The 23,857-nt window shown below is 42.1% G+C and overlaps 1 protein-coding gene across 2 annotated transcripts in view; it reads left to right on the top strand.

Annotated features, from left to right (window-relative positions):
* The window catches only part of RASSF9 (Ras association domain family member 9), a 128,632-nt gene extending 105,500 nt beyond the window's left edge, over positions 1–23,132 (top strand). For both annotated transcript variants that reach the window (XM_078678891.1, XM_078678893.1), the window contains exon 2: positions 20,380–23,132. In XM_078678891.1, coding sequence (XP_078535017.1) covers positions 20,380–21,643 — 1,264 coding nt within the window. In that variant the 3' untranslated portion in view covers positions 21,644–23,132. The remainder of the gene's footprint in view (positions 1–20,379) is intronic.
* The last annotated feature ends 725 nt before the right edge of the window (positions 23,133–23,857 follow it).

Here is a 23,857-nt window from a genome sequence, read left to right as displayed (position 1 = left end):
TTTTGATTCAATATTTTTGTACTTACCTGTTTGTAGATAGGATTTCGATATTTTTGTATTCTGTATTTTGTCAGCGATATTTTAGGTATTCTATATTAGTGTAATCAATATTTTGTCAGTGATCCCCTGTCTCAGCTGAAAGACAAGGGCCTGGATCAACAGTTAGCATTCATCTCTACGAGACTACTTCCCAGGGAGCAGAGGTGGAGTGCTATTGAGAGAGAAGCCTTTGCTGTGGTCTTGGCACTGAGGAAGCGGAGAGCATACTTGTTTGGTACTCACTTTCATGTTCTGACAGGCCACAAGGTCCTCAGGTGGTGCATGCAAACAACGGGTAAAATTCTAAAATTGCGGAGGAGGACACATTTTAGACCTGTCAGCCTTAGCATGGTCTTCCCACAAACATTTTGCCTTTCCTCTTCCATTTTGCAGACCTATTTCTGTTGGCCTTAGGACTCTGTGACCTCTTTACCACGGTTAACCAGTCCTAAAGTGCATGTGCTCACTCCTTAAAACATGTTACTATTGGCATTGCCCCAATTGGCATTTTTAATGTACTTAAAAGTCTCTACTAAAGTGCTCTACATGTGCCAGGGCCTGTAGAATAAATGCTACTAGTGGACCTGCAGCACTGACTGCGCCACCCACTTAAGTAGACCTTTAAACATGTCTCAAGTCTGCCATTGCAGAGCCTATGTGTGCAGTTTTAAAGAGCCATGTCAACGTGGCACGTGAACCCTGTTGCCAGGCCCAGACATTCCTTTTTAATACAGATAAAGTACCTCCAGGTAGGCCCTGGACAACCCAAGGGCAGGGTGAAGTTTACTTAAAACATGTACAATGTAGAATAAGGTGCTGAACTGGTAAGATCTTCAGGTCACATGTTTTTCACTGCATGTAACCCTTCCAATATACACACATTACTATTATGTCTGTTAAAGTGACACCTGTTTTTTAAAACAGTTAGAAATGGTCACACATTGGGACTATGCACTCTATAATCCAAGTTATCATCGTCATAAGACAATTGATAACACCAATGCATGAAACAACACTTCAACAGAGAAATTACATACAACAAGATGAGTGGCAATCTTTCGTAACACGCTCCACAAATGCAATACACCAAAATTGGACAGTGAGGAGGGCAGAGCTAAACTAGATGATAGCACCAGGGACCCAAATGTGAACCATGCACCAAGAACCCACACATTTTGTTTTTATTAAATTTCTTTAAATTAGATTTTTACACTCATATGTTGCCTTCCATAACGCAGTGCTCTAGGCAGCTTCCTGTTTCACTTATATCAATGAGCTTATCCAAGGCAGACTTCCACAACTTGTTTGAAGGGCAGATGCCCCATGAAGTAATATAAGCAATGTAATGGCTAGCTCAAATTGTGATTAGAGGCCAAGAACATGCACAACAATCAGCTCAAAATAAAGCAGATTCACCCATTTGAAATTGCCAAAAATGTTAGCAATAAACACAAAAAAACACGAAGCATGCCAAAACTGTGCTTGTGGGCAACTAATTAGGACAGGGAGCAACAATACATATACAGAAAAAAGTTAGTGTAAAAGGTAACTTTTGACACTTATGGAAAAGACAATGTAAAACGTGTAGTGTACTAACAAAGACCAACTAAAGACCAATTAAAAGGAAAAAAAATCACATCCATTATAGCCAATATATGTCCCATACAAAAGAAGTATGTCTCACTACACTTTCAATGGACATTAATGTTCTGAATCCTAAATATGAGGATGGCCCATTTCTGGCATGGTTTATATGGCCCTGTGGTAACATTTCCCCTCAAATATAAACATGAATGCTCATTGTGATTGTTATATGGACATGACCTGAAGGTTACAACAAGCAATATGTAAACACATTATCAACAAATGTCAGTTGGAAGTAGGTACTCAATGGTACAACCTGGGCTTCATGTCCAGTCACCACTTTGAGATGAACAAACATTGGCATGGCCAATAGGTCGAGTTCATGAATGAAAGTGTTTTATATCACTGAAGTGTGTAGACCCGCAGTAGGTCATCATACAAGCACTCTGACACTCGTCTTTGCATTCATGCATCCATCGATCAATTGATGCGTCATACCTTTCACCCTCTGATATAACTACAATAAAACGCACAAACTCGACAAAATATGCAAGATAAACCAGAAGAATATAAGCCGAAAAAAGAAAGCATACTGCCTTCAAAGAACGACAGGCATATGTTTGCAATAATAAAACAAAACATGGCAGTGGGAGTCTGTCTTGGGAAAGGATTATAAATAGTCTATCGAGATTTTAAAGTTCAACTATGGCCAACACATTTACAACCAGCATGGTCTATAATGGTCTCCTGGTTTAGAGGAAATGGGCACATGGAATGTGGCACACTACAGGTGAAATCAGCTGCAAGCAAGCCTCCCATAAACACTGCTGGGAGAGCTGTAGTATTCTTTCAAGAAATATTAAAATAAAAAAAACAAGACGAAATGAAAGGGTATCTATTAAAGGAGACTAAACTAAAGGAAATGTAGGGACTGGCCAACTGGCCCAGATACTGAAGCACAATAATTTTCAAGCGGATAAGAAAATGACATCATTAACAGGGCAAAGGAGCCAATGACTGAGGCAGACGGAACCATGCAGTCTGCTGTCAAGGATGAGAGCAAAGTGTAGTAGACACTCAGACAAACCAATTGCTGAACAGAGCCGACTTTAAGGACTGCTATATATCTATGTATATTTATATAATGATGTATGTATTAATGATTATTTTATTACAAGATCATGTCAGACAATACAGAGTAATAACAATCTTCCCTTAAATGCCCATTGACTTTAACATTGTGTTTCACTATGCATATGTCAGGCTTAATGCCTTTATCATACCCTTTTCAGTATAAACAATTAAACCTGTAACCTACAGTCTGGATAAATGGGGGCATGTCCTTCTCAGCTGTAGACTGGCAGCATAGAGGACTAAAGGAGCAAGATGGACCATAAAAAGTAGTATGTCAGTTTGGTCAGCTCTCTTGAGCCGTTCCAAAAGGCCTGAATGAGGGTCCAGCCAGGATGCTCCATTCAGTCCTGCAATTGCTCTCATACTGGTGAGAGTAGTGCCAGGATTGGTTTGTGTAATTTCCCAGAGGCTGGTTCCCACGGAGTCAACAGAGAAGGGACCGAGGAGGACTTCAGACATGCAGCAGGCAAGGTAAGTGATTTTTTATTATTTGCCAGTCGCCTTGCCTGTATGCACGCTAAACTATACACACACCACTTATATGCCCGTCACACTGGTGCATATACGTGCCAGCTGCCCCTGACACAAATCCTTCAGGAGCCATATAGCTTAGGATCAGGACATTATTACTAGGAATGTGCAAAATATGCATAATTTGCTTTACCACGATTACTCAAAATGTAGGAAAAATTACGTATATTAACATGCAATCAAATCCATAATATAGTGCTAAAAATAGTGGGGTAAAACACTACTCACATTCTACTGCCCTATGATTTGACCCAAATTAAAATAATTTTGCAGGCCTAACTAATACACACAGAAGAAATAAACATAAATACTTTTCTTGATCTTTTTTCCATAGTTAGAAAACACAAGATGCCGTACCATTATTCTAGAAAGGTGGTACTTGCAGAAATACATCCAGAAACAAATAACACGGTCAAAGAAGATATAGGAAAACATGCCTTAGGTGAAAGCAGAGAGAGCAGAGACAAAAAATATGGTATCAAGCACAATATATGAGCCCAGGGCTCCACAACATTGGGTACTTAATCCCTGAATAATTTACTAAGCGATATAAGAATCTTCCGGGTTACCACCAAACAGCCTAGAATGGAATTTTACCTGAAAAATACTATTTTACTTTTAGAGAATAAAGAAAAGATTCATGAGAGAAGAGAACATTTTGGATATAAAGGGGCTGAATGGTAAACAATTGTCATCACCCTGGCAACGCTTAAATATCATCCCTCATGAATGTAACCTCATCACATTTGATTGTACTCTTGAATATCTAGTACAAGAATATCGTGGCACACTAATATTGTGTACAAAATATCGAGGGACAAACTATTGATAGGTAAGTGCACAGAGGGTAGTACAGATGTAGTACTCTTAACCCCACACATATGTACCTTGAAGATATCCATCTATCTACAAGGGTGTGCAACCGGAATAAAGAACCAACAATATAGGTGGGACAGACTATTGAGGAGAAAATAGCCCCAAAAAATATCGACAGGTAAGTAAGTCTAGCTGTTCTCAATCTGACTCCACATATATGTACCTAAGTGGTACATATATCTTCAGGGGACACAGATGTGGAGTTAGGAATAGTGAATGTGTGGTTCCCAGATGCACCTACCTTTCAATATTTTGTCTGTCGATATTCTGTCCTCAATATTCTTCTATCTTGTTATTGTTGATGTCGATATTCAGTAACACAACCACCTTCAAGGTACATATTTTGGAGGTAGGTGTAGAAAATCTATAAAAACTTTCCTTTAGATATTTTGTACCTCAATATTTTGTCCACAATATTAGTGTTCAACTATATCCTGGACTTAATATCCAGGAGCTACATTATCACCTTGAATATGTACTGCATTCTCTATGTTAATGGTTTCTAAATTAGATGTTGGCTAGTTGAATCCTTTTCAGGATAAATTTTGATGTTGTAAATACCTTCATTTTAAGTTCTCCCCGTGTAAATTTATGTTACATGGAGACCTTGGAACTCTGGCATGGACCGGGCTGTCCTGGGCCTGCATTGGACACCGCTGCTCTTGTTCAACAGAGACATAATTTATTTGGAAGAAGCACAATGTTGGTGTTCACTGAGATGAGGCTGTTTCTGGTTGTCATCCTTGTCACACCTTTGAGCACTTAGCACATAAGGCTTTGAGAGATGCTTTAGAAGTTACAGGTTAATGGACTTTACATATGGCATTGTAACACTTTAGGGAGCCTGAATTCTGAGATATTTTGTCTGGGGATGCTCTACGTGACATGAAAGAGAAATGGGACCAAGAAAACATTCCGGGGTGTTCCGGAGCCCACATAGTAGTGAAGAGGACTGCTTTCTTGGACCACAATAGAGACAAATTATGAGAATGAGCTGATATTTCCCTGCACTCCCACAAACAGGCTTCTGCCTATGACTTGCAGCAAACATTTTCCTGGAGTGCGCAGTGTTGAAGTATTGCCTGAGTAGTCTTTGATTGTGGTTCCACAAGTAAATCCATAGGATTTAATTTTATTAGGCACAAGTGTTGAATATCATATTGTCGTGCAGGCCTCAGCCAGACCCCCTAGTGCAAAGGGTTCGCCCTTCTGTACACAAAGTCCTCAGACGCCAAAGGAAAAAGTTGGCACGGAAACTGGAAATACAAAACATAACGTTTATTACACCTCATGAGGTGGTGCTATAATTCAACCAGTACCCTTCGGTACTGCAAGAAGTAGCACAAAGGGCTACTGAACGCATGGTTTATTTATACCCACACAGGGGCTCAAAAGAAGGCGGTACAAAGCATAAGAGCACATTTTATGTCCATACAAGGCAATATCAAGAAGCACAATCGATTAGTGGGAGGAGCTAACAGTCTTGGGGTCTCGGCTAGCACATTCCAATCTAAGGCTAACCATTAACATATGTGGACCTTAACGGTCAGCAGCAAAACACAGGGATGCTATTATTAGCCCGTTGCCGGGCAGATTCAAGGGCTATGAGCAGAAAGGTAGGACAACGCACATGGTCGACACGAGGCAATGTGTGGCTGACAAAATGGCTGCCGTGAATCTAAAATGGATGCCGCCAAATGTCAAGATAACGGCCAAAACTAGGATGTCTTTTTCTAACGCTCAACTTAATCGCTGTTAAATTACAACAGACGACCCTTTTAGCGTTAGCTAAAGACATACGCTCCTTTGGGGTAATCTGTGCATTCATCTTGTATATCTATGCACATTATATTTGTCACTTCTTTATCCAATGTTTGTTGTGCTTTCATGGCATTTCTCTTAGATGGTATACAGGCAGTTATGCACATAGAACATAGCATTGGGCCACAGTGGATACACATACAGCAGGTGGAATTCACTGCAATTGCAATACATAGAATAGTCAGTAATTTCCAACCCCAGGCAGAAACTAGAGCCCAAAACCATCCAGCAAAAGTCCAGGTGCCATTTTTTACATGAATATCGGCAGCAATTTTATGCAGTTTAAGAATTGCTTCATATACAGAAGGCGAGTTGTCGGGGATAAAAACACAACAACTACTTCCGATGACTTTACATGCACCTCCTCTATCTGCTAACATAACGTCTAGAACCATCCGGTTCTGAAGAGTTACAATTCTAGCAACTTGCAACTCCTCCGTAATGTTTCCTAGGGCTACAGCAGTTTCATTAGTGACAACCTCCACAACTCTAGTCAATCGTCGTATTTTCCTACTATTTAATACAGCACCCACGAATGGAAACAAGCCTAAATTAAAATCCACATATTGCTGCAGACTAGTGCCTGTCTGATCTACGGCATCAATCCGTATTGTTCGTTTATAACGATTCATAGAAATGTTTCTAAACAGTTTAAAATCTCGGTGATATGAAGCAGGTGCTAGAAAAACAGGGGGCAATAAGAAAGAAACATAACATATGCCAGACCACCCTACAGGCAGTCTGTGATATCCATGACTTCCACATGCTAGATATGTGTTATGTGAAGCCAGGAAGGTGCTCTCATTCATTCCATCCATATTTAATACAACAACACAATCACTAGTTCCAACTGGAATTCGTCCAGTACTTTGTACACAAAGGTCTGCTTTTGTTCATGTTACAGTAATTATAGATTCATTGCTTGTGGTAGAGTCTCTCGTATGGGTGAAAACATAAGCAGTAGAAGCATTGTCCGGTCGATATTATTCCCATTCCCATATAGTTCCATTTGCTTGGGGATACCCATGTTCATCTTGGTAACACTCTTTATTCAGACGGAAGAGAAGTCCACCTACTGCGGGTTTTCTGTTTGAAAAGAGAAGAGTGTACCAGGCTCGACAAGAACCATTATGCGAAAAAGGAAGTGGAATAAACGGTGTTCCACCTTTCTTCTGATGAGCTGGAAGCCTACCACATATCCAGCAATTCGTATGGTTAGTTGCATTGTGAGTGTGGTGGAGCATCTGAACAAACGTATTATTCAAATAGGACTCTCGATGCTTATACTCATGATACGGAAGAGTGAAATGCTGATGCTCTTCCGGAATTGGAGTAGTAGGAACCACAAAAAACTCACGAGCAGGAATCATCATTTCAACAGACCAAGTGATCACTGCTATAATTGTCAAAACAACAAAAACACCTAACACTCCTAAAATCTTTTTCTTAGTAGTTATCAAAGTCACAAAGTCAAATCTTCAAACCAAAAGATAGAAAAAACTAAAATAGTCAATGAGCTTTTTACCATGGGTAGACGTTGGTTTCTTCACCACAAATCAAGACAGGTGTCACTACACTACGCAGGGCTGATCCCCCTCCCTTGTCATATTGGCATTCCGTTTCCACTACCCAGAGCGGTTGTTCAACCAGTCTCGCAAGAAAAAAAAACTATAAATCACTTTCTCGATTTCAAATTGGATCGCGCTGCTCCAGTGGTCGTCTGGTCCAGGAAGAACTCCGAAGATCCGTCAGGTGATACAGCAGGGCCTTTCTCTGTAGTCAGGATGTGTCGATGATCGGTCAGCACAGCAGGTTCCACCAAGGTCGACAATACCTTCCGACAGTGGGTGCTATGCACCCAGTTTCTTTTGTTGGTAACTCGAACTGCCGTTCTTGTGGCAAGGAGTACTTGTTCTGGTCCACGCCACCTCGGCTCCAGGCTGCTTGACCTCTCGAAGACTTTCACCATAACAAAGTAGCCAGGACGGAGTTCATGGCCCTCACCTTGGGATTTATCGGGTAGCGCTTCTCGAACCTGTTGATGAATGTAAACCAAACTGTCAGTTAATTGTGCCAAATAGTCATTCATTAAAACACAAGGTACATCATACACAGAACGCGGTTTCGGAACTCCCCAAATGTTCATTGGTTGTCCAAATACCACCTCGTACGGGGTGAGACCCGTCCTAGAATGTAGTACTGATCTGATGGACAACAATGCCAATGGCAACACATCTGGCCAAGTCAAATTCATGGAAGCTTGGATTTTCGCAATTTTCAGCTTCAGAGTAGCATTATACCTTTCCACCAATCCTGCTGATTGTGGATGGAACACAGCATGAAATTTTCGCTTGATTCCTAATCCCTTCAGATCATACTTGATAACTTCCCCAACAAAATGAGGGCCGTTATCATATAGGAGCCTGCAAACACCAAATCTCGGGAAGAACTCCTTCAATAGCACCTTAGCAGTAGTAATAGCAGTATTATCTTTTGTGTGGTTTGCCTCAATCCTTTTACTGAAGGCACAAACCACCACTAGAACATACTTTAAATTATTACACCACTCAAGCTGAATGTAGTCCATTTGCAGGACTTCAAAAGGTGCAGTTGGTGTAACAAAACCTCCAGATGGAACTCGTGTCCCTTTTCCATGATTGTACTGCAAACAAATCAAGCAAGACTGTACTACTCTCTTAGCTGTGCTAGCAACTTCTGGATGCTCCCATACTTGCGTGAGCATTCTTGTTATTGCGAAAGCTCCAACATGTGCTAGCCCATGTGCCATCTGAACCATAGGTTGTACGAAAGCTATAGGCAGCTTCCATCTATCCATCTGTTTATTTCTCCAACAACCTTCGTCATCTAACTCTCCTTCTTTAGACCACTGATCACGTTTTTTGTCAGAAGCTGCCTTCTGTATCTCTCTCACTTCCTGCCTAGCATCATGCCATCTTTCAGCTTGTGACTTCACTACATACATGGAAGTAGTGTTTCTCTGCATCGCAGTTTCACGTGCCACGTGGTCTACAAAGGCATTTCCCTGTCCAATTTTGTCTGTTACCTTCTTGTGTGCACTGCACTTCACTATAGCTACTTTCTTCGGATATGTCAATGCAGTCAAGAGATTATGCACTAATTCTCCATGCATTATCTGTATTCCGTGAGATGTAAGAAAGCCTCTTTCCTTCCAAAGTAGGCCGAAATCATGCGCTACTCCAAAAGCATAGCGGCTATCTGTGTAAATGTTCACACACAAACCAGCACTGAGCTCACATGCTCGCGTCAAGGCTATCAATTCAGCTGCTTGAGCCAATTTCTGTGGTATGCGAGCTGTCTCCACTACTGTCTCAAGCGTGGTAATTGCATATGCAGCTGAAGTCGTACCATCTGGTAGCTTCAAGCAAGACCCATCAACCCACAATTCACCATCCACATCTGGAAGGGGCGTATCCTGCAAATCAATGCGACCCTTTGTCTGTTCCTCAGTCAGAAAAATACAATTGTGCGTTTCTTGTGACTGGGGCTGGGTCACCGGATATGGCAATAAAGTGGCTGGATTCAAAGTTGCACATCTCTTCAATGTAATGTGGGGGGCTAGCAATGTCAGTTCATATCCTGTGAGACGAGCACTAGTTAAGTGCTGCGTCTTTGTCTGATTCAAAAGGGCATCAACAGCATGTGGTACTAGCACTAACAATTTGTGTGACAAAACTATTCCCTCACTCTGTTGAATTGACACAGCTGTTGCTGCAACTGAGCGAAAGCACCCAGGTAATGCTCTAGCAACGGGATCAAGAACTGCTGAGAAATATGCACACGGACGTTGCTTATCGCTTTGTAACTGAACCAACACTGACAATGCACATCCATCTTTCTTGTGTACGTAAAGTGTGAAGAGCTTCGTGTAATCTGGTGTACCTAACACTGGCGCTGAACAAAGAGCTTGTCATAACTGTCGAAAAGCACTTTCACATTCCTCTGTCCATGGAAGAGGTACTGGAGTATCTTTCATCAAAAGTGCTAACAAAGGCTTAACAATGTGTGACAATCCCAAAATCCACTGTCTACAAAAGGAAGTAAGACCCAGGAATGCAGGTACTCCTTTCTGTGTGGTGGGAACTGGCGTATCTAAAATTGCTTGTATGCGATCTGATGTCAATGCACGCCCCTCCTTAGACAAAAGGTGACCTAAGTAGGTTACCTTTGGTCTACAATATTGCAACTTCTTTCTAGACACTTTATGATGATGTGAAGCAAGAAAAGAAAGCAAAGATAGAGTACATTTTTCACACTGTTCTGGGGTGTCGGCTGCCAACAAGATGTCATCGACATATTGAATGTAAGCCACACCCTCGGGCAATACAAAAGAATCAAGTTCCCTTTTTAATGCTTGACTATAAATACTCGGACTCTCAGTATAGCCTTGAGGAACTCTACAAAATCGGTACGATCGATTATTGAAAGTGAAACCGAACAAATATCGGCTGTCAGGATGAATAGGGATCGAAATGAAAGCGTTCTTCATGTCTATCACAGAAAATGTAGTGGCAGTCAGAGGAACCAAAGTAAGGAGTGTCGTGATGTCGGAAACCACGGGATACTGTGGTACGACAATCTTGTTCACCTCCCTCAAATCAATAATGAACCTGTAAACTCGTGTGTCAGTATCTCTTTTTAGAATCGGGAGAATCGGTGTGTTGCAAACATTGTATGGAACTTCCTCAACAACCCCAACTTGTATCAAATCATGTACAATGCGTATGAGTGCTTCTTCTCCCTCCTGTGAAATCCTGTATTGTGGCAAACGAGGTAACACAGCTCCCTCCTTGACACTAATCTGAACCGGAGGAATGACCATCTGACCCACATCAGTGTCTGAGGTAGCCCACAGAAATTCAGGAAGTGAGGCTAATGCGACATCTTCCTTAACAAGACAAATTCTATCAAATTCAGAATAATTATCATTTAAAATGACTCGTACCCCTTCAGGAGAACATCGTATCGTGGCTCTAAAGTACTTCAGCATATCAAGGCCCACGATATTGTCTGGTGTGTTAGGGGAAAGCAAGAATGGACTTGGAGCACTGAATGTATCAACATAAAATGGGAGTGGTTGTGACAATGGGCTAAGGGAAGGTGTTCCATCGAAACCTATCGAAGTAATAGTTGTGCCAGACAGGGGAGCCCTCGGAACCAATTGCTTAGACAGAGCGCTACGTGTAGCTCCTGTATCAACCAGAAACCAATCAGTAGAACCCAAAAGATGTGCTGTAACATAGGGACCCGTCTGATCTACTGGAACTTCAACTGATTCCTTACCCCATCCTAGGCAATCCTATGCATGAGCAGAATCGTAAAGATCAGGCTGAACATAATCGGACATTTGATATTGATTTCATCTATCGAAAGTGTTCTGTCTATACTGTGGGTGTACATTTGTATCGGATCGGGCACGATCATTCACATTTCCCCGAGGCTCCGAGGATCCTGAACCATTTCTCCCTTGGCCCCGCCCACGGGCATCCTGCTGTGGACGCAATAATGGGCAATTACGCATACAATGGCCAAGCTGCTTACAATATGCACATTGATTGATAGATAAGTTCGTACGAGTGTAAGGAGTATTGAGAGATGCTCGCCCACCCCTTTCATAGTTTCTATCAGGGCCCCTATCGTAACCTCTAGAAGGCGGACCATAAACCTGAGCCAACATAACTTTCATTTTTAACTCTTTAGATTTCTTGTCCTCATTCCCCTTCGCCTCCGCTTCTTGGCGCTCATAATATTGAGCCAGCGTTAAAACAGAGGCCTGAGAGGATGTAGTCCAAGAACTTTCGCTAGCTTTTAAACGGCTGACTATCCCTGGTAACAGATTCGTAACATATTTATCGACAAACAAATGCCTGCCGGTATCATCTGTTAAAGACTGGCCGCTAAAATCATGAAAAGCCTCTTCAAAGCGTGTGAAAAACTCAGAAACCGATTCATCTACCTTTTGTTTACACGATGCTAAAACAGTCCATATTTTTATTTAACAAAGGTCCTAGGTTTTTAAGTAATACTTAGAGAAATAATTTACACAGGCTCGAGATAAAGGCTGTGTTTTTCTTCTTCAATGTCCAGCAGGACCTAGAAGCGTTTATTTGGAAAGCAATTTTTAGTATAGGCAGAATAGGGCGAGACAAGTCGCACATTGGTAACTGGGCACAAGCCTGTACCTAGTCAGAAGAAAACAATACAAGGGAAAAAGAAAAAGAGTTTACAGGCAAACAAGGAGAGCAGGGTGGCTTATAATACAATGCAAACAATTTTTGAATAAGCACAAACCCACAGTAACTGCCGTGAAAATTATAAATCATGAAACGAGCAGTACTGCAAAACAGTCGACGAACGTTTCGATCCCTATCTCCTACAGTATAGTGGGATCATCTTCAGGACTATAATTGACTTTGCCTGATTGTTCGAGTGAGCCTGTAGGGTTTAAACAGGAAGGAAAAAAGGGGAAAGAAGATTCTTCATCAGTTCGTTACATAGTGAGGATTAAAAGAAGCTAGTCAGTGACCACTCTTGACATGCAGAATGCAACACGTGCACATGCAGTTGCTTGTTCCAAAGGGCATGGGTGCTTTTGTGCTCGTATTTGGAGTGAAGAAGACCGAGTGATAGTAGGGCATACCGCATTTGCTTAATAAAAAGTAGTGCTCGTGGCGAGATGCATGGTGTTTTGTGAAAAATTGTCATGGTGAGGGAGTGTTGGCCAGAAGGTCGCAAGGATGTGAGTCGGACCTTAATATAAAAATCTGATTACCACAAGCGAGGCAAGGTTGGCCGGGCGTGGCTGAAGACACTTCAAATGAGCAATAGGCTTCCGATATAGCTGATGCCTATAAGAAGATATCTTTATCATAAGAGGCGAATAACAGGTTAAAAAAGAACAATTAAGGGGACTAGAATTACCGGGTTTACCGTTTCCGCTTTGTAGTTGGGCGGCGTCAGAGAATGTGTGGATATCAACCCAGTTGGGTCGGTTCAATTCAGACCTAAAAGAAAGGGTTTTTTACAAAAAATTAGGACCTACTGGGTGAAGCTGAAGTGGTGGATTAAGTGCAGAGAAGGAACAGAATATTACCCTTGAAGCCTAGCATCTAGCGTGGGCTCGACGGGGAACTTCAATGGAAGTTTAACCTGTGAACAAAACATGAGCAATTGAAGGTTGGAAGTGAATAAAAGTGAAGGTGAAGACGGCGAGTGCAGGCAGGTAATTACCGTAATATGCGGTTTGTGATCTCCGCATGGCGCTCAATAGCGTGGGCCTTATCCGTGCGAGCCTGTAAGGAAAGAATACGGAGGTCGCACATAAGGCACACTGGACTGAGATGGGCCCTCAAGGGAGCCGGGGTAATGCATCAGTTCAAGGCTTACCGTAATACGCTCGTAGTGGGGCCGCAATGGGTTCCCGTCTGGAGGCTCGATGGCCTGGTGCTCAGCATCTGCATGCAGCGGCGCCTAATGTGGTCCGGGTTAGTGGTGATGGGAAGTGAGGACGGACTAGTCGGAGGTGACAGTGATCCCGATATTGGGCGCCATCTTAGAATAGGCAACCCAGCGAGTGAGTGAAATAAGTGCATACAGGACAAGGTTTTAACCATAAAGGATCATAAAAACAGAGGGGAGCACATACAGTTATATGGGCTCACGCCAGAATGCGGTTCTCTGAAAAACACGGTCTCAAACTGATTAAAAACAACTGACATTTGGAAATGTTACAAATGAACATAGACAATTATGTAGGCTCATGCAGAAAAAAGTTAACCATTCATAGCCAGCTTATATTAGGCTAGTCCAATCCTCTGTTCTGTTGAGACCATCCTGGATAGAGTTAAAAACGCTACCAAGCGTGCATGGTATTGTCCTAGGGAAGCCTTACTTACACCGAAAGAAAAGTCTGACTCTAAGCGCATACCTTGTATCAACGTTCTCACCAATTTCCAATCAACTGAGAAAGACTATTCTCAAGCATTGGCCAATATTAAACACAGGTGTACTCTCTATTGAAAAACCAGTTTTTGCCTTTAAAAAGAGTAAGAACCTTAGAGATCACCTTGTGAGGGCTGCTTTACCCAATTCTCTACCTCTGGCTACACTTGATAATGTATGGGGTCTGTCCCCCATTGTTGGGCATGCTAAATGTGGTGGATGTAATAACTGTGACAGTACTATAGAAGGAAAAAGCTTTACTTTTAACAATGTCACCATACAATGTCGTTCCTTCTCCAACTGCAACACCTGCAATGTCATTTATCTAATCCTATGCCCATGCCAAAAAGTGTACATTGGACAAACCAGCCAGAAGGTAAAAATCCGCATTGGGCAACACAGGAGTCGCATCCGGTGCGGCACTCTAAATGCACCTCTGGTGGAACATTTTGCAGCCCAAAAACATTCTGACAGTGATTTGAAATGGACTGTCCTGAAAGTACTGAGACTCCCACCGAGGGGTGGCAACATGGGACAGTTACTCAATAAAGAAGAGCTGAAGTCCATCATACAGTTCAACTCTATCCAGGATGGTCTCAACAGAACAGAGGATTGGACTAGCCTAATATAAGCTGGCTATGAATGGTTAACTTTTTTCTGCATGAGCCTACATAATTGTCTATGTTCATTTGTAACATTTCCAAATGTCAGTTGTTTTTAATCAGTTTGAGACCGTGTTTTTCAGAGAACCGCATTCTGGCGTGAGCCCATATAACTGTATGTGCTCCCCTCTGTTTTTATGATCCTTTATGGTTAAAACCTTGTCCTGTATGCACTTATTTCACTCACTCGCTGGGTTGCCTATTCCAAGATGGCGCCCAATATCGGGATCACTGTCACCTCCGACTAGTCCGTCCTCACTTCCCATCACCACTAACCCGGACCACATTAGGCGCCGCTGCATGCAGACGCTGAGCACCAGGCCATCGAGCCTCCAGACGGGAACCCATTGCGGCCCCACTACGAGCGTATTACGGTAAGCCTTGAACTGATGCATTACCCCGGCTCCCTTGAGGGCCCATCTCAGTCCAGTGTGCCTTATGTGCGCCCTCCGTATTCTTTCCTTACAGGCTCGCACGGATAAGGCCCACGCTATTGAGCGCCATGCGGAGATCACAAACCGCATATTACGGTAATTACCTGCCTGCACTCGCCGTCTTCACCTTCACTTTTATTCACTTCCAACCTTCAATTGCTCATGTTTTGTTCACAGGTTAAACTTCCATTGAAGTTCCCCGTCGAGCCCACGCTAGATGCTAGGCTTCAAGGGTAATATTCTGTTCCTTCACTGCACTTAATCCGCCACTTCGGCTTCACCCAGTAGGTCCTAATTTTTTGTAAAAAACCCTTTCTTTTAGGTCTGAATTGAACCGACCCAACTGGGTTGATATCCACACATTCTCTGACGCCGCCCAACTACGAAGCGGAAACGGTAAACCCGGTAATTCTAGTCCCCTTAATTGTTCTTTTTTAACCTGTTATTCGCCTCTTATGATAAAGATATCTTCTTATAGGCATCAGCTATATCGGAAGCCTATTGCTCATTTGAAGTGTCTTCAGCCACGCCCGGCCAACCTTGCCTCGCTTGTGGTAATCAGATTTTTATATTAAGGTCCGACTCACATCCTTGCGACCTTCTGGCCAACACTCCCTCACCATGACAATTTTTCACAAAACACCATGCATCTCGCCACCGAGCACTACTTTTTATTAAGCAAATGCGGTATGCCCTACTATCACTCGGTCTTCTTCACTCCAAATACGAGCACAAAAGCACCCGTGCCCTTTGGAACAAGCAACTGCATGTGCACGTGTTGCATTCTGCATGTCAAGAGTGGTCACTGACTAGCTTCTTTTAATCCTCACTATGTAACGAACTGATGAAGAATCTTCTTTCCCCTTTTTTCCTTCCTGTTTAAACCCTACAGGCTCACTCGAACAATCAGGCAAAGTCAATTATAGTCCTGAAGATGATTCCACTATACCGTAGGAGATAGGGATCGAAACGTTCGTCGACTGTTTTGCAGTACTGCTCGTTTCATGATTTATAATTTTCACTGCAGTTACTGTGGGTTTGTGCTTATTCAAAAATTGTTTGCATTGTATTATAAGCCACCCTGCTCTCCTTGTTTGCCTGTAAACTCTTTTTCTTTTTCCCTTGTATTGTTTTCTTCTGACTAGGTACAGGCTTGTGCCCAGTTACCAATGTGCGACTTGTCTCGCCCTATTCTGCCTATACTAAAAATTGCTTTCCAAATAAACGCTTCTAGGTCCGGCTGGACATTGAAGAAGAAAAACACAGCCTTTATCTCGAGCCTGTGTAAATTATTTCTCTAAGTATTACTTAAAAACCTAGGACCTGTGTTAAATAAAAATAAGTAGTTCCACCCGTGGTCCTTGGCCAATTTTACGGGTTGCCTTGTATACTGATACCTACTGCTAAAACAATCCAATCAATCTTTTTAGGGGGAATAATCGTTTTAAATTTAGTCAAAATGGCTACAGGAAGAACTAATATTAACCGATGCGGTTTTTGGGCGGGCTCTCTGTCCGCATCTAATTGTTCCAAATCTTTCAATTCAGCACGAAAAGTAACACGGTCATCAATTTTTCTAACAGTCCTCCACATGTCTGGGGGCAAAATTAGACCGAAAAACAAATCTATATCACATAATTTAAAGCACCTTCGACTTCTCATAAAAGGCAGCTGGATTTTTACGCGGATCAGGCAATGCTGTTTTAAGCGCCATTACATCTGCTCTATTCCAAGGAGTGTACACCCAATTATAAATAAAATATCCTTTAGCATCAACAGAATTTTTATCATCACTATCACCCGTTCCTTTAGGAGGAACATACAAGAGCACGGCTTCCCGCATCGGTCTCAATGCAACTGGTATTATCTTATCTGTTACGAAGATAGGAGACTGCGCCTCTCCGTGCGGATTGGACTGTGGAACGCCGCCCGCAATCTTTTTCTGCTCCTTCAGATGGGACGCCTCATTTCGTATTTTAACCAGTCGTCTAATCACGTCTTCTACCTGGGAAAAAACAAAAGAACCATCACGTAGCTGTTTACGGTCATTTGCTATATCATTAGGTTCTAATACTGAGAAATGTTTTCGAAACATTTCTACAACTTCATCAGCAAATGTCGCAGTGAAATATATCTGCTCCTTTTCTGACCAATCCTTCATAATAGCAAAAAGATCGGAAGCAGGATCAGTGCTACATAATGCTTTACGAGCAGCTTGTCTGATTTGGGATGCACGCTCAGCAGACAACATGGATCGAGTGTCCCGCGCTTTCTGTTGATCTGCGTCAGAATCCTCGTTGTGTTCGGCCGGAGCGGACGGAACGGCATACGGAGGTGGAGGTCAATCTAATAACAAAAAATCATCTTGCGGTTTATTAAGGACAGGATAGAGAGGCTGTCGGACAGGATATTGGCCAGATATCTGCAACCTACGTTCTTTTTCCTCTTGCTCCTGTAATTCTTTTGCTTCTTTCTTTCTCAATTCCAGCGCTTTTTCATACACAGTCTTTCGCTGTTCTTTTTCAATCAATGCTTGCTCACGCTTCTCTTGACTTGTACTTCTTTCTCCCACATTCGCAAACTTTCAAACATATCACGTCTAGACCGTCGCTCAAACAAACATCGTTCCACATACTCAACCTTTCGCGCATCAAATGACCCATGCAGTGGCCAACGTAACTCAGGATCCTTTTTGGTATATTTATGCCACAACGTGCTGTACATTATGGCAGAAAGACCAAACTTCACATACATATCTCTGTTAGGCGTCCCCTCTGGGGAAGCCGGCTGCGATTCCTCAAGTCGTAAACTGGTACCCTTACAAAAGCAGCACAACCTTCGAAGTGCGCTAAAAACAGGCATGCCAAAAATAGTCCAAAATATACACTATTATACGTAAAGTAGCGCTTAAGGTACTCTCTTAGTACGTTGCGCCGTTCAAACCAAAAAGTGGAGGAAAAGTCCTCGTGTAACCTGCCTATATGAGATGCAACACATATATTTCCCACATGCAAATACAAATACAAATACAAATACCAAAGTAGACAAGTCTATTCCCAAATACAAATATGCCACAGTAAGCGTTCCTAAAACTACCTTACCATACAAGGGCATCCAAAACCTACAACAGGTGCCGCAAAACGGCTCTTACCAATCATAGGCTGTCCAGATTCCAACTGCCAAGTTCTAAATTCGACCAAACTGTCACTGCACGGCAGACCAACAGAAGAGATCTCAGTCGAGGACCGGCGCCGCCTGGATGGTCGGATCGGAAAGAAGGGAAGAACCGCTTCGGGTGCCAAGACTCGGGTCTCCACTGGCAGCGATCGCGTCCTCAGCGAGGTTCCGAACCTTCGTCACGACCAATCCTTCGGGCATCCGAGTCGTCGATGAGCCCCACGTGCCGGGCGCCAATTTGTCGTGCAGGCCTCAGCCAGACCCGCTAGTGCAAGGGGTTCGCCCTTCTGTGCACAAAGTCCTCAGACTCCAAAGGAAAAAGTTGGCATGGATACTGGAAATACAAAACATAACGTTTATTACACCTCATGAGGCGGTGCTATAATTCAACCAGTACCCTTCGGTACTGCAAGAAGTAGCACAAAGGGCTACTGAACACATGGTTTATTTATACCCACACAGGGGCTCAAAAGAAGGCGGTACAAAGCATAAGAGCACATTTTATGTCCATACAAGGCAATATCGAGAAGCACAATCGATCAGTGGGAGGAGCTAACAGTCTTGGGGTCTCGGCTAACATATTCCAATCTAAGGCTAACCATTAACATATGTGGACCCTAACGGTCAGCAGCAAAACACAGGGATGCTATTAATAGCCTGTTGCCGGGCAGATTCAAGGGCTATGAGCAGAAAGGTAGGACAACGCACATGGTCGACATGAGGCAATGTGTGGCTGACAAAATGGCTGCCGTGAATCCAAAATGGATGCCGCCAAATGCCAAGATAACCGCCAAAACTAAGATGTCTTTTGCTAACGCTCAACTTAATCGCTGTTGAATTACAACAATATTAGAAAATAAATGAGCTCCAATACAATTTGTAGAGAGAATGCTACTGCAACTCGAAGTGTTATGTGGCAAACATTTTTATCTTTTTATTGGAGTCGGAAAAGACATAGAACGTAATTTCCATATACTTCATGAAGTTGTTGAAAAAACATTGCAAACCTCATGAACTTTATGAAGTGTATAGGGAAGCATATAATTAAAATTCTGCTGGAGAATTGTGCAAAGTTCACACATTTTTTTACTCTTTGAAGTTATGAAGTTTGTGAAATATCCCACATCATGTAAATGTAGTTGAGCTTATATAGCGCACAGCTACCCGCAGTGGGTTTCCCGGCGCTTGCTTAGGGAACCCTTCCTGGTATTCCCCTGTGAGATAGCAGGGTATCCACAAGGTGAAAGTCAGGCATCCCGCCGCGAGGGGCCGTTGTGGAGATTAAGCAAGCTATTGCCCAGAGTCGCAGAGTGTGAACCCGTGAGTCAAGGAGGCACCGGGGCGAGAATTATCGAGTCTGTGGAATTTTTAGCTCAAGACCCCGCCAAGGCAGGGAATTGAACCCTGGTCCAGGACCGATCTCAGCTTCCGGGTCTGCTGCCTCTAACCCCTGAGCCACACTTCTCCACTCATGTCTCGGCAACTTTTCTATATATGCATGTGGATTTGATATTCTGGTGATGGTGGCAGATTGGGGAAAATTTGATTATGATATGCATCACCCCACCATCAGCACGAGTCTTTGCTTCACACAGTATTGGTCACTTTATCTTTTCACATCTGAGCCACTGCAGAGAATCCTGACCTGCTATATATCTAAGTGCACAAATTATTCAGTATTCCTGGGAGCTGGCTACTTGTCATTTTGGGCGCTGGATAGCTTTTGACAGATAGCATTCTCCCAAGTCGAGAAGACTTGTAGGGTAAAAATTGGTTTGGTCCAGTGGGTCGCCTTCCAATGCTGCTGTTGTTTGGTTTAACAAAAATGAAGTTGACGAATGGGGTGAAAAAATGAAATTTATAATGCAATCTAGGGCAATGCAAAATGTTAAAAGAGATCTGACTAACGCCTCTCTGCATTTCTTGATTAGACTTCATAAACATGACTGCAATTTGTAAATTTTGAAATCAAAATTACCCTAATGCATTTTGATATTTCGTTTTTTTTTTGCTGCACTTCGAGTGTGGGAACTTAAGATGTTTGTTGTATAATATCTAAGGGCAATAATTTATACATACACAGCTGTTTTGTGGTGAATGAATCGTACCATCATTTATTCAGCATATTTTTTCTTTTCTAGATCAGGAAGTTCAAATATGGAATCTGATCAAGAGCAAATTGTAGTATGGGTCTGCCAGGAAGAGAAAATTGTATGTGGATTGACAAAACACACAACCTGCACCGATGTGGTGGAAGCTCTTCTTGAGGAACATCAGACAACAAACCGAGACAAAAGTCTTCTTCTGGGAGACCCATGTGAATATTGTATTGTAGAAAAATGGAAGAGCTACGAACGCGTTCTGCCACCGGTAACAAAAATGCTGAAACTCTGGAAAGCGTGGGGGAAGGAGCAACTCAACGTGCATTTTGTTTTGGTGAAGTCGAATACTTCTCCTCCTATTCCATTATGGAGGACAGCTGAGGCAAAGGTGATCAGCAATGTAGAAAGACAGCGAGATCTCGGTCCAGTGCATTACATCAAGACATTACCTGTAGACAAGCAGAAAAGGATTGTTCGAAAAGCTTTCAGAAAGTTGGCCAAGATTAGGCATGAGGTCCCTCAAGACAGGGATAGCATGGAAACACTCATGCATCTGATCCTCTCCCAGGACCACACCATACACCAGCAGATGAAAAGAATTAAAGAACTTGATGCCGAAATCGAGGCCTATGAAGCAAGCCTGCATCTAGACAGGGAAGGACATTATGGGGAAGATTATGTGCAAAATGCTTACTTATTGATTGGTTCGAATACCGTTGAGACAGAACTTCATAAGCTACATCATCAGAAGCAGGCCCATAACACCCCCATAAGCAAGACTGATGCCATCCTGTGTATGGAGGAAGAACTGAAATACCACAAACTGCTCATTGAAAATCTGTCTGCAGAGATAGAAGCAGAGATACAGACTGCATGCCTTGAAACCACAGGCGACATCGCTTCTGGAGAAGGCACGGATGAACCGGAAAAGGCCAACTTAGAAGGCATCAAAAATGACTTGGAAAAAAGCATGAAGTCTGGGCTGAAAATCCATTCTCACTTGAAGTGCATTCAGAATGAGCTGTCATACAGTGACTCTTTGCTTCAAAAGAAGGTGGGGGAACATGACAGCCTGACCAAAGAACTGAGCTCACTTGATATTGGCGACATAAAAGGGTACAGGATTTGTCCGTCTGGTGCAAAGGCCAGTGGGGTGACTGCGAATAGTGGTGGGGAGCATTATCTTTCGTCTAGACTCACCAATCTGGACATAAATGATACTGACTCGGACACTGGCATCAGCTCTACTCACAGCCAGGACTCTGAACCCACTGCAAGGGAAGTCATACTTCTTTCAACTTAGTTCAATGTAGAAATGGACTGCCCTGCTTCAGTGGACATAGCCATGCTTGCCTCGATTAGTCAATGTCTCATTTCAGAGCGACCAAGATGTTTTATATAGCAGACAAAGGGCTAGGCATGGTGGATATAATAAGGTATCTTAATGTACAATCTTTATTCAAGTGTTTCGATATTGTTAAAGACAGGCTGTGATGCCAATGAAATTGTGCTCAGTACTTAACACGGATAAACAGCCATATGAAATATTAATCGATTGTAAGAGTGTACTACATCATAATTCACTTTTAACCTGCACTTAACATTTATGCAAAGATATGCTATAAATTATGACACAAAATGAATATATTTCCAGTTTATTTATTGCATTTAGCCTCCGACAATTTACGGTCACTAAATGTTAATTGAGTATTAAAATGTGAACACCTGTCTTGACCTATTGCATTAAATATGCAGAAAGACCCCTTCAATGATAATCAATTTTCTGATGTATGGTGCCCAGAGAAAGTTCTTGTTTGATAATTTAAACTAATACCACCGCAGAATATTAATGTAAAGTTTACTTTATTGCTGTGTGCTCTGACTGCATCCTAGCTCTTGACTGCGGCACATGTAAAAGTATAGCCTCTGTTTTGAGATGTCTTGAATGCCAATACATTTATTTAACATGTGGGTTGAGCACCTGTCATTCTGAGATGTGCTCATGCTTCTGTAGATTTCACATTGTTATGTATACTCGTCAATGTAGTGAAACTTACTTTAAAGGAATTCGACAAGTGGGGTTTTAAAAACGAATTAGAAAATTCCTAAGCATCAATATGGGGCTTGAAACTGTCGGTTGCCGTGATCAAAAAAGAGAATATAGGCAAGAGAACGGTCTTCAATTATACCGGTGCCCCCTATATTACATCAGCAGTTTTAATATTTATTTGCTATAAATTCTTCTTTTTCTTAGAATGCCAGTTTTAGACACGCCATCTTGGTAGATGAAAACAGAGTACAAGTTAATTGGATCCAAATAAAAGCCATATTTATAAGGAAGGTATATTTCAGTATTCTGCTAAGCACTGAGGAGATTTCCTACTGATTTTACCTTTAGGAATATATATAGATGTGCAGATAAATATGGGAAATGCTTTACAGTTTCTTATTTAAAAAAAAACTATAACTTTGTGGATGTAATACTTTTAAGCATTACATTTTCCTTGAAGTTCCATCTATTAAACACCCCTGCAGTCCTTTGCTAAACTTTGCAAACGTAATTTATGTTCTCATTTTCAAACACGTCACTAGTTATGGCTTTCTGATGTGTAGTGTAAGTCACAGCTTTCTCCTGCACAGCTCACATTGACACATTGCTGGGTTCACAGCTACATGTTGTAGAATGGATTGTGCCAGTAGACTCGAGTTGAATGAGAATACCCTGCCTATTGTTGGTTTAATTTGCCACCATTTAGTTACAATGGCTTTCATTAAAAAGTAAATTATTTAAATGTTGTGAGCATGTTAAGTATTTCATGAACTAAGTACTTGATTGAAACAAAATAATAAATAAACAAACCACACACACACATAGACACACACATGGGCGTGCACTCACACACGCAATATTACGATGAAATCACCAAACCGAAAGTTGGTTATTTTCTCAATCAACTTAGCATGATTAAGTCTACAACACTACTTTGTATGTTTAAGTTCATAAATTTGGCTATGTAGTTGATGAGCGCACTCAGCTTCCTTTTTCTGTGTTGAACAGGATGTAATAAGAAATATTTTATTCAGTATTACTCCCATGAAGTTATGCTTGCTATAAATATTAATGTCTGCCCCAACAACAAAAACATGCTTTGCTTAAAGTGCTCTGTATCATTTTCTTTATGAGTTCCAGAAATCTACTAATTGAATGTGTGTGCTGGAACGATTTGAGGCTGCAGAAGAGCTGCTCTGGTTTTACAGTTAGGTGGAGAGTTGTGTTCTCTCCAAAATCGACCCTCGAGGGCTGGATCCATGCCAGATTTTTAAGATAACCACATTTATCTAAATGGGGATTCCCTGCATTAGAACATGGCCCTTCTGCACATTTTATGGCTTTCTGCTGGGTTATCAATATAAGAGCATTGCTTTTCACCAGATGGAAAAGGGCAGATAAATACATAGGTATTTATTCACCCTCACCCCCTTCTTAAGTACCATCACGAGAACCATACTCTGGAGA

The sequence above is a fragment of the Lissotriton helveticus genome, chromosome 1_1, assembly GCF_964261635.1.
Source record: "Lissotriton helveticus chromosome 1_1, aLisHel1.1, whole genome shotgun sequence".
NCBI lineage: Eukaryota > Metazoa > Chordata > Amphibia > Caudata > Salamandridae > Lissotriton > Lissotriton helveticus.
This window is presented reverse-complemented; position numbering and strand designations above follow the sequence as displayed.